The following is a 14042-nucleotide window of genomic DNA, read 5'->3' on the forward strand; positions in this document are numbered from 1 at the left end:
TATATTTTGGAAAAGAAGATATTTTCCCCTTATGTAATAAACCATAATTTATCATCATACCCACTCATCATTATATGGTATTAGATGATTGATTAACAAGTGGAAAATAACAAAAACATTTCTCAAACATTTAATATCACCCTATGGAATAATGAGAGGATGATAAATGAATGGAAGATGAAAAAATCAGCTGCTCATTTATTTTCAGTTGAAGAATACTTACATTTTATCATATGTAATTAAAACATATAACCAAAAAACTGGTATACAGTGATAAGATAGGAGTATGATCTGTTGCTAACCAAGAAGAAGAAATTTATCTAACTGCAAGGTATCTTCATAATCTGAAACATTGTAACAATGTGATATATAGCATGCAATAAAACCAGCTTCAATCTCATAACCAAAATGTTGTCCCCATTTTATTTTTAATTGTAGCGTTTTCCATAAATAGAGAAATGAGGAATAGGAAATCTACATTAATTAAATGCCTGAATCTTGATTTTGAAATACAGGTATCTAGATTCTTATATAATAGAACCTATTGTCACAAATGAGCATGCATTTTGCACACAAACCTGCTGTTATTTCTCCTTCAGGACCTGCAGTCTTTAAACCTGAATTCTCCTGAACTTCTTTCTCTGTCTGCCCTGGTTTTTCCTTCATTGATTTCAAGCTTCCACCAGTTTGCTGACCACCTGTTTGAAGACTAGTTGCCTGACAAGGAAACAAGATACGCATAATAAGCAAGGCATGGGAAGACCAAAATGACTTCATTAACAAGATATACAGTTCAGGAAAATAAAACAAAATAAACTCAATGTAATTGTTCTACAACAAACATCGGAGGAGATATCCTACTCTGTTTAGTGTTGCCTGCTCTGCCTCTTGCCCCTTTTTTGAAGATTGAGTTTTCAGCTCCTCCTCTCGGCGCTGTCTCTCCATCCTAAGATTTTTTATCACGTAATTGAAGATTTTATTAAAAAAAAAAGGTAAAAGCCTGAGAAAAAAATTAACAGATCATCCTAATAAGCTCCAGATAAATATTGCAAAAGAAAACATACAATTTCAAACCAGATGCTACATAACATGCTTTGGTATGAAACCAAATGTTATTTTCAGGCAAAAAACATGTTAAGAATACCTCCTTTGCACCAAACAGATGAAATGTTGGGGGGGCACAAAGGCTCGCTCCATATCAACTAGTGCAACAACCATTTTCTTTGCCTCATTCTTAAAACCATACCTGGCAGACATACACCAACAAAATGTAATATGATAATTTTTCTATTGATTTGTTTCTCTCTAATAACAACAGAACATATACAGTCAGAAAAAAAAAAATAGAACATATAGTACCTAGAGAGCCCTAGTTCTTTTCTACAATGATAGCTTAGAAAGATAAGAAAGAAATAAAATAAGTAAAAAAAATTTGATTAGGCCAGCGTATTTGGCTCAACAGATTTGAAAAAAAGCTCTAACTATTTTTATTGTTCATTTAACTAATTCGCTGTAGAATATTCTCAACTGGGAAATGGCTAAAATATAGCCAAGCATTAAGCAATCGCTTTACTGAGCCCACTACGAAGGCTCTCAAAACCATAAAGCAAAGCTCCTCCTGGGCCTCAAGTCATCTTCTCTCTACAACATTTTAAAATGTAGCTAGGAATCTAGGATGACTCCAATATGTGTATCCCAAATATGCCTTTAATGTACTTTTTTTTTTCTTTCCAATATTTTTTAAACATGATTAATTATTAAAAAAAATATTATAAATTCACTAATAATAATTTCCATAACCATTTAAGAAAAATTAAAATACATGAAGATGCACATTTGGGATGCACATTGCCACATTTAAGAATCACCCAATCTTGAAATGGGGCTGTCAAAGGTTATACTCGAAGGAGATGTATTGCAAGTGGTCACCATGGCAAACAAGGTTGCTACATACCTAAGTTTAGGTGGTTTACTAATTGAAGATGCTCAAAGTGGTATGTTGTTCATTCAGATAGGAATGCTAATATGGTAGCTCATAGATTGGCAAAAGTTGGTCTTGATCTCGATGAAGACAAGTATGTTTTGGAAGAAATTTCTCAATATATTCAGTCCACTGTTTTAAGTGATTAGATTGGCACCATACCTCTCTCTTGAATGGAGGGTATCTTCCAAGACCTGGTGTAGCATTTGCTGCAGCAGAAACTATTTCAACCAGAACGCAGTGTACCTAATTTATAATTCAGAAATCAATGTATAAGGAATTGATTAGAGCATTTGCACAGATTGATCCCAGTAAATAATATAATGCCTTGCTAGAGCTAGGTGTACCTCTTGTATAAAATGCTTATGCCTCAGTTGCCTCATCTGCCCTACTCCCTGCGCCTCCCCCTCATTTGGTCGCAGTGGGTTGCAAACAGAGCAAGAGAGGGTTTCGGGCTGCTGGGCTAGGCGTAGAGGAGAAGGGGCTCCGACGGAAGACTGGAAACAGCGTCGAGGTGTGGGTGGTTGCGAATGGCGCCTCCAGCGACGGCGATTATAGAGAAATCCGAGAGAGAAAGAGAGAGAAAGGGAGAGAGGTGAGGCCAGAAAGAAATTGGCGTGGGGGCTGGGGGAGAAGGAGGGGGTGGCCGTCGAGGTGAGGTCGCGGAGGCGTGCTGGGGCCATTGGCGACGGGCTGTGCGCGGCGGAGGCTTGAGGGAGAAGAGGGACTGGGTAGAGAGAGGGTGAAGGGGGAGAGACGGCTGCAGGAGGGAACGAAATGAGGGGAAAACCTAAGGCGGGGGGTTTAAATTTAATGAGCTTTTCCGGGCGCTTTCGACTCGCCGCAAATAAGTTTAAATGGGCGCATTCGTTTTTACAGCGATAATGTTCGCCGCAAATAGTGCATATTGTGGCGATTTTATTTAATCGACGGAAATTTAATGAGCTACAGTTAATAGAACATTGTTGTGACGACAAAAATCGCCGCAATAGGTACAAATTTCGCCGCAAAAAATAATTTGTACATTTTTCCTCCATGATTTCCCATCATCGCACCGAAATTAAGCGGCGACTTAAAAATCGTCAGAAATACTCTATATTTGCAGCGATTTTTTTTGCGACGATTTTAAAATCGCTGGAAAATGCCAAATTTCTTGTAGTGTGTGTAGTTGCTGTATAAAAGGGGCTTATGAGGATTTAAATCATGTCTTGGCAACTGGGGAAGTGGCTAAGAAAATTTGGAGCATATGTGCTGTTCACGTTGGTATGCTCAGGAATCAGTTTCAGATGTGGAAGGAAACGATGCAAGCTTGGTTTGCGAGGGCTTCAAAATCTTCTACTAAGGGGCAATTAATTGGGCTTATTCCATCTATTGTTACTTGGTGTCTCTAGATGTGTCGTTGTAAAGCAAGAATGGAAGATAAGATAGTCAGTGGAGGATGTGTGGCAGTGTGTTAAATTCCGGTTAGTTAAAATCAGAGGGAGGCTAAAGGCTTCAAAACTCGTCTGTGAGAGATGAGAAAATCCTGGCTAATCTGCAAATTCCTCTTAAGGTGCAGTGGCAAAAATGTGTACAGCTTGTGCGATGACATCGTCCGAAGGCAGGGTGGGTAAAACTGAATGTTGATGGAAGAAGTCGTGGTAATCTTGGAAAGGCTAGTGCAGGTGGGATAATAAGAGATGATGAAGGTAATTTATTGTTTGCCTATGCCACTCCTCTTTTGCATGGTACTAGTAATTTTGCAGAGTTTATGGCCATCTTCCAAGGAGTTAGACATTTGAGGAACCTGGGTTTTACTTATGTTGAACTGGAGATGAATTCCTGCATTGTGGTAAATTGGTTCAAATCTTCTTCATGCCCTATTTGGTATTTAGAAGATTATTGGGATGAGTTATGGTGATGCTTTCTGAATTAACTTTTTCCATTCATCATATTTATAGGCAGGGGAATTCTCTGGCGGATTTTCTTGCTCGCTTGGGATCGGAGGATTGGGATGCTTGTTGGGATTCATTTGACTCTATGAGTCTATTCCACGTCTACTTAGGGGCTTGATTCATATTGATAAACTTGAGCTTCCATATGTTAGGAATGTTTTTAATTGATGGTTGGGGTTTTGGTTATGTATTCTTTTGTTTTGGTGGTGTAATGTGCTTTGCTACAAGGCTTCCCTCTGCCATAAGTGAGGATGAATAAAAGTGTTGTTTCAGCTAATATATATATATACACACACAACTTTTAAGATTCACAACTATAATATAATAATTTTCAAAAATCTATTCACAAGTTCGGCTAGAGTCATTAAAGTCTAAATAATTACAAATACAAATACTCTAACAAAAACTTAAAAATAACTAAAATATGACCATAAAAAAACTCTTTGTACAACAAAAACCATCTTCAAGCAACAAAATATCAAGTTCCAAAACTTTCAACCACAAGTGACTAAACTAAGTCCATTCTGGAATCTTTGGCTCAAAAACTATCATTACAAAGGAAGGAACTTCTAAAACTTTGAAAAATATGTGAAATGAAGTAGTGACCTGCCACATGCTTAATAAGTAGCAATTTAATGAGGGTGTGGGAGTTGACAGTTTTCTTGAATATAAGAGGGTGAATAAATTTCAATAAAATAATGTGAGAAATATAATTTTATTTCAACCACTATCATTTTTTTTTTTTATCTTAACTAACATATTCAGCCAAATATCACATTCAAGACCACATGATAATAGGGAAATCATCAATATACTACAAAGATATCATACCACGAAGACATCATGCAGCAAGGGCATCAATATACCACAAAAATTTCATGCCACAAAGACATCATGCCACGAGGGATGTCAAATATGTCATGGAAACATTCATATCATGGGCTCAATAATAAATAGCATGCTCACATTTAACTTTCAATTTAATAAGTCACATATCATTTTTCAAATATTCCAATTATTACAAAATTTGTACAAATCCCACAAGCAGAGCCAAAATAACATAAGAATATGCACAAATCCAAAGTTTACATAAGTTTGAAATATAATACTCAAATGCACAATTCCAAACAAAACCATCAATTCTTTCATTAAAAACCCATTAAATAGCCACTTCCCTTGATTTTTACTCAAAATAATCACGATATTTATTGGCCAACGGTCACTCGGAATTTATTTGAAAATTATTATAATGCGTCAACTTCTACACTAAAATTGATCTCACTTAATTTTAAAATTTCACACCATCCTTAATAACATGAATTCATTTTGGGTTAGAGAGAGAGAGAGATTTCGGTGAGAGAGGAGGGGTGGGGAAGTTACGGGAAGGGGAAAGAGATTGGGGGCGGTGGGAGAAGAAAAAGGAAGGGCGTGGGGTGGGGTGGGTTTGTTTTCCTGGACTTGGGTTTATTACAGTCGTGCTGCCCATTGATGAAACCGATCGATTTCTAGATCAGCTGGTTGAGAATCACCAAGTATTCATTTTGGACATTTCTGGGCAGTAATAATTCAGTAGTCCATTGTTAATCGGTTCATGCACCAAAGCGTCGGATCCATATTTTTTTTCAATAAATGTCTGTATCATATTAATTTATCATAAAAGATCAATCCAAAATAGTATTATACAATCGTAGTTCAAAGAATGTCATGGACGTTCGTATGTATCGTTGCTCTTCCGCCACTAGTGCACATTATACGCTAATTCCATGATCGTGTTTGTCGTGTCAGGAATGAAATGCACTTTCTTTTCTTCTCTCTCTCTCTCTCTCTCTCTCTCTCTAAAATTAAGGTGCTTTGACCACTCTGTTGACTCATCATACGCCCACTTACTTTTATTTTACATATAAACACACTCACAGAAAATGTATTTTTACCTTCTCCGTATCGAACTCATTTTCATAACACTTCTTTCCCTCCTTTGAGCCATGAGAACGGTTATGGAGAAGAAGAAGAAAGCCAGTGCTTGGGTGGTCCTTTTGCATTGGTATCTTTCCTTAGCAACTACCATATCTACTCCATGTCATGGAAATCGAAATCCTGTCATCTCATGCAGAAAAAGAGAGAGAGAAGCTCTTCTGAGTTTCAGAAAGAGTATCACAGATCCTTCGAATCAACTCTCATCTTGGGTTGGTGAAGAGTGTTGCATGTGGAAACGAATTAGCTGTGACAATCTGACTGGTCATGTTGTCAAGCTAGACCTCCGAAATCCAAAAGATCCCAATGCTGCATTTGACGCTTTTAACCAGTCAAAGTTGGGAGGGGTCATAAATGATTCTCTTTTGGAGTTGAAACATCTTCGCTATTTGGACTTGAGTTTTAATGGTTTTGGACAAAATCGTATCCCAAGCTTCTTTGGTTGCCTTGCGAATTTAAGATATCTAAATTTGAGATATTCAGGTTTCGAGGGTGCGATTCCTCCTCAACTGTCAAATCTCTCGAACTTACGTTATCTTGACATCCGAGGTCTCGACTTGAGAGTTGATGATCTAGAATGGTTATCACATCTGTCGTCGCTAAAATTTCTGGACATGAGTGAGATATCTCTTGATGCAGTCCCAAACTGGTTACAGGTGATGAACATACTTCCTTCTTTGTCAGAATTACACTTGTCTGGTTGTAAGCTTCATAACTACGATCCCATGATTTCTTACGTTAATTTTTCGTCTCTCAACGTTCTTGATCTTTCCTTCAACAACTTTGAGGATTCAAAATTTTCCTGGTTATATAATCTTACTTCTCTTGTTACCCTCAATTTAGGTTCTTGTGCTATTCAGGTTCAAATTCAAGTTATTTTCGAAAACATGATTCACATGTCTAACCTGAGAAATCTACATCTTTGTGGTAACAATTTCTTTAACACACGATCTGACTGGTTATACAATATAACTTCTCTTGAAAAACTTGATCTTTCACAGAGCCGAATTCGAGGTGTACTCCCTAGTGTCATTGGAGGGTTTTCCCAACTGACCTGTCTTGATCTATCAAATAATGCGCTTGAAGGAAAATTACCTAGATCCTTGGTAAATCTTTGTAATCTACAGCATTTAGATTTATCAAGCAACAGACTCGAGGGAGGTATCAATGAACTTTTAGGACAGTCGTCTGCATGTGGCATAAAAAATTTACAGTTTTTAAGTCTGGCCATGAATCAACTTTCGGGTACTCTTCCCGATCACTTGGGGAAACATGAAAAAATATCTGTTCTCATACTTCACTCAAACAAATTTTCTGGTCCAATTCCCGAGTCTATAGGGAAACTGTCATCATTGAAGCAGTTAATCCTCTTTAACAATAAATTAAACGGGACGATTCCTGAAAGTTTTGGGCAGCTTTCAAATCTTGAAGAGATAGACATTTCTGTCAACGTTTTGAAGGGTTCTGTCTCTTACATGCATTTTTCCAAGTTGACAAGATTGAAAAACTTTTCGGCCTCTTCAAACCCCTTGACTTTGAATGTAAGCTCAAATTGGGTTCCTCCTTTTCGACTTCAAAATCTTAAGATGAAATCATGGAAACTAGGGCCACGATTTCCTGCATGGCTTCAATCACAAGATGAGCTTCAAGTGCTAGATTTATCGAATACAAGTATTTCAGATCTAATCCCTCCCTGGTTTTGGACCCACTTTCCAAAGATCAGGCAACTAGATCTTTCTCAAAACCAGATTCGTGGCAGCATTCCAAGTTTATCTTTTGTAAGAGAAGTCAATCTTGGCTCAAACAACTTCACAGGCCCATTGCCCAATATCTCTTCCACAATTTCAGGATTAGATCTTTCCAACAACGCATTTAGTGGGTCTCTTGATCTCATTGTTTGTGAACAGAAAGATAGAATGAATGATCTGGTTATCCTTGATCTATCCAGAAATGTTTTATTCGGAGAAATTCCCGACTGTTGGATGAACTACTCTAATTTACAAATGTTATACTTGGGGGACAATAAGCTGACAGGAAATGTACCCAGCTCCTTGGGTAAGCTATCTTCACTTCAATCATTGTCCTTGAACAAAAACAACTTGTCCGGAAGTTTACCATTTTCCTTGCAGAGTTTCCAAGAGTTAGAGCTTTTAGATCTCAGTGAGAATCATTTCACCGGTGGCTTACCCAATATTCGGTACTTGGGAAATACTTTGTACAAGCTTAAGGTTGTCGTGCTTCGCTCAAACAAGTTCGATGGCCGTATTCCTCAGGAGCTTTGTCACCTCAACTTTCTTCATATCTTGGATCTTGCGGATAACAACTTGTCAGGACATATTCCACCATGCTTTGGGAATTTCAGCGCCATGAGGGCGCAGGACCCCACAAGAGTCTTGAATTTTCTCTCAGAAAGGGCATCCTTGGTAACGAAGAGAAAAGCGTATGAATATAGCAAAACGCTTGCACTTGTCACAAGCATGGACCTTTCCTGCAACAGTTTAAGTGGGCATATCCCCGAGGAACTCACCAATCTCTACGCAATGCGATTCTTGAACCTATCCTACAATCAGCTTCGAGGGAAGATTCCTGAGAGGATTGGTGGCATGACATCATTGGAGACTTTCGATATCTCAATGAATAAACTCACAGGTGCAATACCTCAAGGCTTGGCGAATTTAACACTCCTGAGTCATTTGAACTTGTCATACAACCACTTCTCTGGTAGAATTCCCAAGGGATCTCAGTTCCAAACCTTTACTGCACTGAGTTTCATTGGGAATCGTGACCTTTGTGGCTTTCCTCTCACAGTCAACTGTAGCGAAGATTGCAATGCAGTTGACACAAATGTTGACAACGATAAAAACGGTGGATGGATTGAGATGAAGTGGTTTTATTTGAGCACGCCATTGGGATTTGTGGTAGGTTTTTGGGGTGTGTTGGGTCCATTAGCATTTAACAGGGCATGGAGATGTGCTTACTACAAGTTTTTCGATGACTTGAAGTATAAAGTCTTTGGCTAGCTGTGTTTGAAAGCGCAAAAATGGCAATAATACCAATGAGGACCATGTTCGTGCAAGTTGTAGGGATATAATTGTTTGTTTTCATTCAATAAAGTGACTTGCATCGTTATAATTAGTTTTTTGTTAATTGTCTAATATTCTAGCCTATTTTTTGCGAATTCCTGTTTAATTTATTGGAGCTCCCATTCAAGAACATATACTAGTAGTACTTATTTTGCTATCGCAAGGTTGGTAAATTCTGACTATATATTCATTTTCATTATAGAAATACCAAAATTAAAAAATATTTTTATATTAACTAGTTGATGATCAGAAGCATATGATCATGATCATATGATCAAAAGTGTATTTGGTGTATTTTTTTTATACAGACAATGATATTACTCCATAATTTCATTGATGACCGTCATCTATAATGTAGAAATATCTTTGGTAACAATTACTTTGACAGTTACAAAAATCATAAAATCAAGGTAACGTGAAGAAAAAAAACCACAAAAACAAAACACCTACACAACCATAAAACTTAAAATGGAAAAGCTAAATCATTTATGTCATAAGTGAGGAAGCCAAACTTTATCCATCGTTGACATAACTTTTACTTCTTTTGGGATATCTTGCTGCATGCATGCAACATGTATTCTTTATGAATGCCTCTGGCAACTGGCTTTACCAAGACATGATCCGCACGCTAGCTGCACAGCCAACTTCTCCCCAAATATGTTGAATGAGTAAAGAGAAGGCTTAATAATTAGATAAATGATTTGTACAAGTTTAGTGTAGTCCCTTTGTAAAAATATAGATCTCACCTTAAAAAGTATAAAAAAAATCTATTGCTTTTAGTAAGACTTACTTTTTTATAAAAAGATTGTACAAAATTTATCTATTTGAAACTTGTACGTAGCATTACTTTCTCACCAATTAATCACAATTTAAGATATAACTCGATTAAGCTCCACATCCCAAAGGTTCTGCACAGATTTTGAGACCATCCTACGCAACCACTCGCACCTCTGTAAATCAAAGGGATGTGATCACACCAAACAATGTACCCCTTGAATTGAACCTCTCCATGGTGATGGTTACATTAGGGTGTTGGTTGAGGAAGTGGCAAGATAAGTGATCCCGTTTGATTGGTCCCGTTTGGATTGAGAAGTTATCTCAACTCATCTTATCTTATCATTACAATTTTTTTAAATTTTCACACAAAATATAATATTATTAAAAAATTCTATTCTAATAATATTTTATTTAACTCATCTAAAACCATCTCATCTCATCTCTCAATCCAAACAGGAGAGTCAAACACTTGTGTCGCTTGTGCCACTTACCAATGGTTAGGCCATTTGCCAACCAATTCATTCACTTGCAATTTCTTTGTCCATCACCAACTTGTGGGACAAATACCCTTATGAGAGTGTCACCATTTTGTCGAAACACTATTCATTTCCATTTTGTTTTTCAACAGTGACATCAAGAGTCTTGTCATGATAGAGGGGTTGTTTTCTTGCATAGAAAAGACCATTAATAGGCAAGTGCATGGTTTGTCAAGCACACTTGCATTTTACAATCATTTACGTAGACTCTAGGATCCAAGGAAAAACATTTTTCAAATCTCGGTGGGAGGCCTCAAGTATACTAGGAATCTAAAAAATCTGGTAACTAGTTACTATTTTGAGGAAAATTATTGGCATATTTTCACACAAAGAAGAAAATATGTACTGTCTGAAATAGAGAATTCAACAATTTTCGCAAACACTATTCCAATCGGTTGCCAGAGTTCTTTGCCACTACTAGGGTTCGAGAGTGTGGGGGGCACGTTGGAACTTGTCATCATCTTCCAACTCGCTGTAGGGTAGCATAGATCCAACTTTTACAAAGTTGGAAACCAGTTTGGGCAAGGAAGAAGAAGAGTGTTGTGTTGACCAATGTTCAGGAAAATTCAAATAATTCTTGGCTAAACGACATTATCGTTTCCCCAATTGAAGAGGAAAATGACTAAAATGACGTCATTTTGGCTACTTTAGAGAATCCAGATCCTAAACCGAAAGACGCTATTCCGAGGACCTTGGAAGCCACTTAAGAAGAAGCACGACATCATTTCGGACAAACCAAATGACGCCGTTTTATTTGGACTAGGCCTTCACCAAATGACCCGCCTAAGAGCTCTGCCTCCAGCCCACTTTATTAAGATTGTGGACTTGAAAGGGACTGGACCCAATCCCAGGACCATAACGCTAGCCCACAGGCCAACCCACAACAAGAAGCCACGCCCCCAGCCGAAGACAAAGTCGTTGATCGGAATGCATATCAAGCTATTAACTGAGTTGCTAACCTTCAGTTTTTAGCGCCTGATCCCAGTCTAAACCACCTAACTCGGTTTTCTGAACCAATTCAGACTCGTTTTGGTACTTTTAGCCGTTCTAAGTCATTTCAAACCTGATTTGGTTAGTTTAAAAACCGTTGCACTCCTAATTTTGTTCCAAATCATTATAGGGCACCACCTGTTGGTTAAAAATATTGCCAGAAATTCCTTGAAAGGGGAGAGACATTAAGGAGAGTTTTAGGCAATACTTGATCGGAACATCAATCCCGTTATTCTTCTTATTTAAAATATAACAAGATGATTCCGAAGCAGCCACCTTGGAGTAAATCCAATGGTTATTATTATTAAGTTAGTAATAATTTTATTTTCTCACAGGTTGAGCTATTGTATTTAGTTTATTTACATTAGAACACAATTATTGTTTATACATTTTTATTTTTAAATTTTAAGATTTATTATTTATGGCACCGAAGAAAATTATTAATCCCATGGGAATTGAAAAATTAAATGGAAGAAATTATTAGGCCCAGAAAAGACATATCACTTTACTTCTAACCCATGAAAATACCTTATATATATTAATAATACCAAAACCATAAAAAAATGTAGAAAATGGCCCCAATAGAAGTGGAAGCATCATACGAACTAGATATAAATGGGAAGAATATAATGCGTGAGAAAAAGCTTTACTGTTTCATTGTATGAATGATAATATCATTCCTCTTTTTGAAGATTGTGAAACTGCCAAAGAGATTATGGATGCAGTTGAGGCAAAGTCTGGTTTAAGGTCAGATATTTACATACAGTTATTACTGAAAAAGTATAACCAAACATGCATGAAAAAGAATAATGACATAAGCGGCCATGTACTACAAATGAAATTGATTGAAAAAGAATTATACGGCATTGGTCGTCCTCTTATTGATAAAATATAAGTCACAACCATACTGAATAATCCTTCTTCATCTTAGGACCATATTGTTACTTCTTTAACACATAGTAGAAATGAAATAATAATGATATCACTTCCAGTATTTTTAGTACTTGAAGGAGAAACGATGAAAATGAAGAATAGAGAAAGTGAATCATCCAATTTATTGATGACTTGGGACAAACATTCTATACATAACAAAATTAAGCTAAAATGGTTTAAGAAAAAGAAATTGTAAAAAAAGAGGCAAAGTAGACCATTAATCGGAAACTGTTTCAAAAGTGGGAAGAATGTCATTATAAATCATAGTGTCCTAATAATGTAAAAGTAACAGAATGCAAGGAAGTTATGATGACAGTTTCGGAACTAATACTCGTGGACCTAGCGCTAGATTTATGGTAGGTTGACTCTACAGCAACAAAACATATTTGTAGGAACAAATAGTTGTTTGTTAATCTTGAAGAGAAGCAAAAGGTGATCACAAAGTATATATGGACAATAACACATACTGCAATATCTTGGGGCAAGGTACATGTAAATTTAAAGTGAATAGTTTTGTAATTTTACTTAGCGATATATTATGTGTACCTAGTATTCATAGAAATTTAGTATCAGTGCCTACATAGTTGAGTTTAAGTATGGAACCGTTGTTATCAGTAAGGGTGATGTATCAGTGAAAGACGTGAAAAGCCACAATATGTATGTACTGAATTGATATTAATAAAGTATCTATTTCTAATTATTTGAATGCGTCTACATATTGCGCATACTTATAGGCCATATAAACAAAAACAAAAAGATGATTAAAATGTATAAAAGTGGATTAATACCACAAATAGACTCAGATAATTTTGATATATGTGAAACATGTATCAAATGAAAAATGAGCAATAAATATTTTTTGAAAAATTGGAAATCCACTGAGTTACTTGAAATTATACATTCTGATGTTTGTATATTTTTTAAAACAAAAACTCTTATATTTTTTAAAACAAAAACTCAAAGAGGACTAAAGTACTTTATTATTTTTGCTGATGATTATTCAAGATATGAGCAAATCTACGTACTCAGACATAAATATGAGGTACTTGAGAAATTTAAAGTCTATAAAGAAGAAGTAGAAACCTAGTTGGGTAAGCCCATTAAAGGTTAGAATGATGATTTTAGAGGTGGATTTGAAGCTTTGGATAACTTTTGTAAATTGAACGGTATAAAACATATTTATATTATGCCATTTAAGTCTAAAAAAAGGACATTGCAGAAAGAAGAAATAGAATTTTATTAGATATGTCGAGATAAATGATGGCATATACTAATCTACCAACACATTTTTGGGGCGAAACATTATTGATAGATGCATACATATTAAATCAAATTGAAACCAACGCGAAATCTCTAACACCTTATGAGATATGGACGGGAAAAAAATTAAACTTAAGTAAGCTTAAAGTGTAGATTGTAACGCACAAGTGCTCATCCCAAGGCCACTAAAGAATAAATTGAAGAGTAAAATCTGGGAATGTAAGTTTATTAGGTATGTAAAAAATAAAAGTGGCTATAGATTTTATCATTTTAACAAATGATTGATAGAAAATAGAGATGTCATTTTCTTAGAAAACACAAACCTAATTACTCCAATTGATCAGATAGATTTATTAAATGATCTAGAGAATTAACAGATCTCTACATGATCTGACGTAGAAAATCCTGATGTTACTCAAATACAGAGTAATTAAAATAAAAGAAAGCCAGATAAAAATTTATTCAGACATTGATAATAGAGATAGTGGAAGTAAAAGAACCAGATCACGACCATCAATATTATTTCAAGATCATTATTCTCTAAATACTAATTTGAAAATTTTAGAAAATGATCCTG

At 36.0% G+C, this 14042-nt stretch overlaps 2 protein-coding genes across 2 annotated transcripts; one reads left to right on the forward strand and one right to left on the reverse strand.

Moving 5' to 3' along the window:
• Positions 1-297: 297 nt before the first annotated feature.
• On the reverse strand, positions 298-2389 carry LOC108983422 (dynamin-2A-like). Its single transcript, XM_035684410.1, has 6 exons — positions 2329-2389; positions 2144-2227; positions 1145-1246; positions 862-946; positions 579-717; positions 298-344 (listed from the first exon to the last, which is right to left on the reverse strand). Exons 2-6 carry the CDS (start codon positions 2185-2187, stop codon positions 298-300), a joined length of 417 nt encoding a protein of 138 aa, XP_035540303.1. The 5' UTR covers positions 2188-2227; positions 2329-2389.
• Positions 2390-5909: 3520 nt separating this feature from the next.
• Positions 5910-8906, forward strand: LOC109010880 (receptor-like protein EIX2). The gene has a single exon (XM_035684411.1). It carries the CDS (start codon positions 5910-5912, stop codon positions 8904-8906), a length of 2997 nt encoding a protein of 998 aa, XP_035540304.1.
• The last annotated feature ends 5136 nt before the right edge of the window (positions 8907-14042 follow it).

Source organism: Juglans regia, chromosome 13 (assembly GCF_001411555.2).
Source record: "Juglans regia cultivar Chandler chromosome 13, Walnut 2.0, whole genome shotgun sequence".
NCBI lineage: Eukaryota > Viridiplantae > Streptophyta > Magnoliopsida > Fagales > Juglandaceae > Juglans > Juglans regia.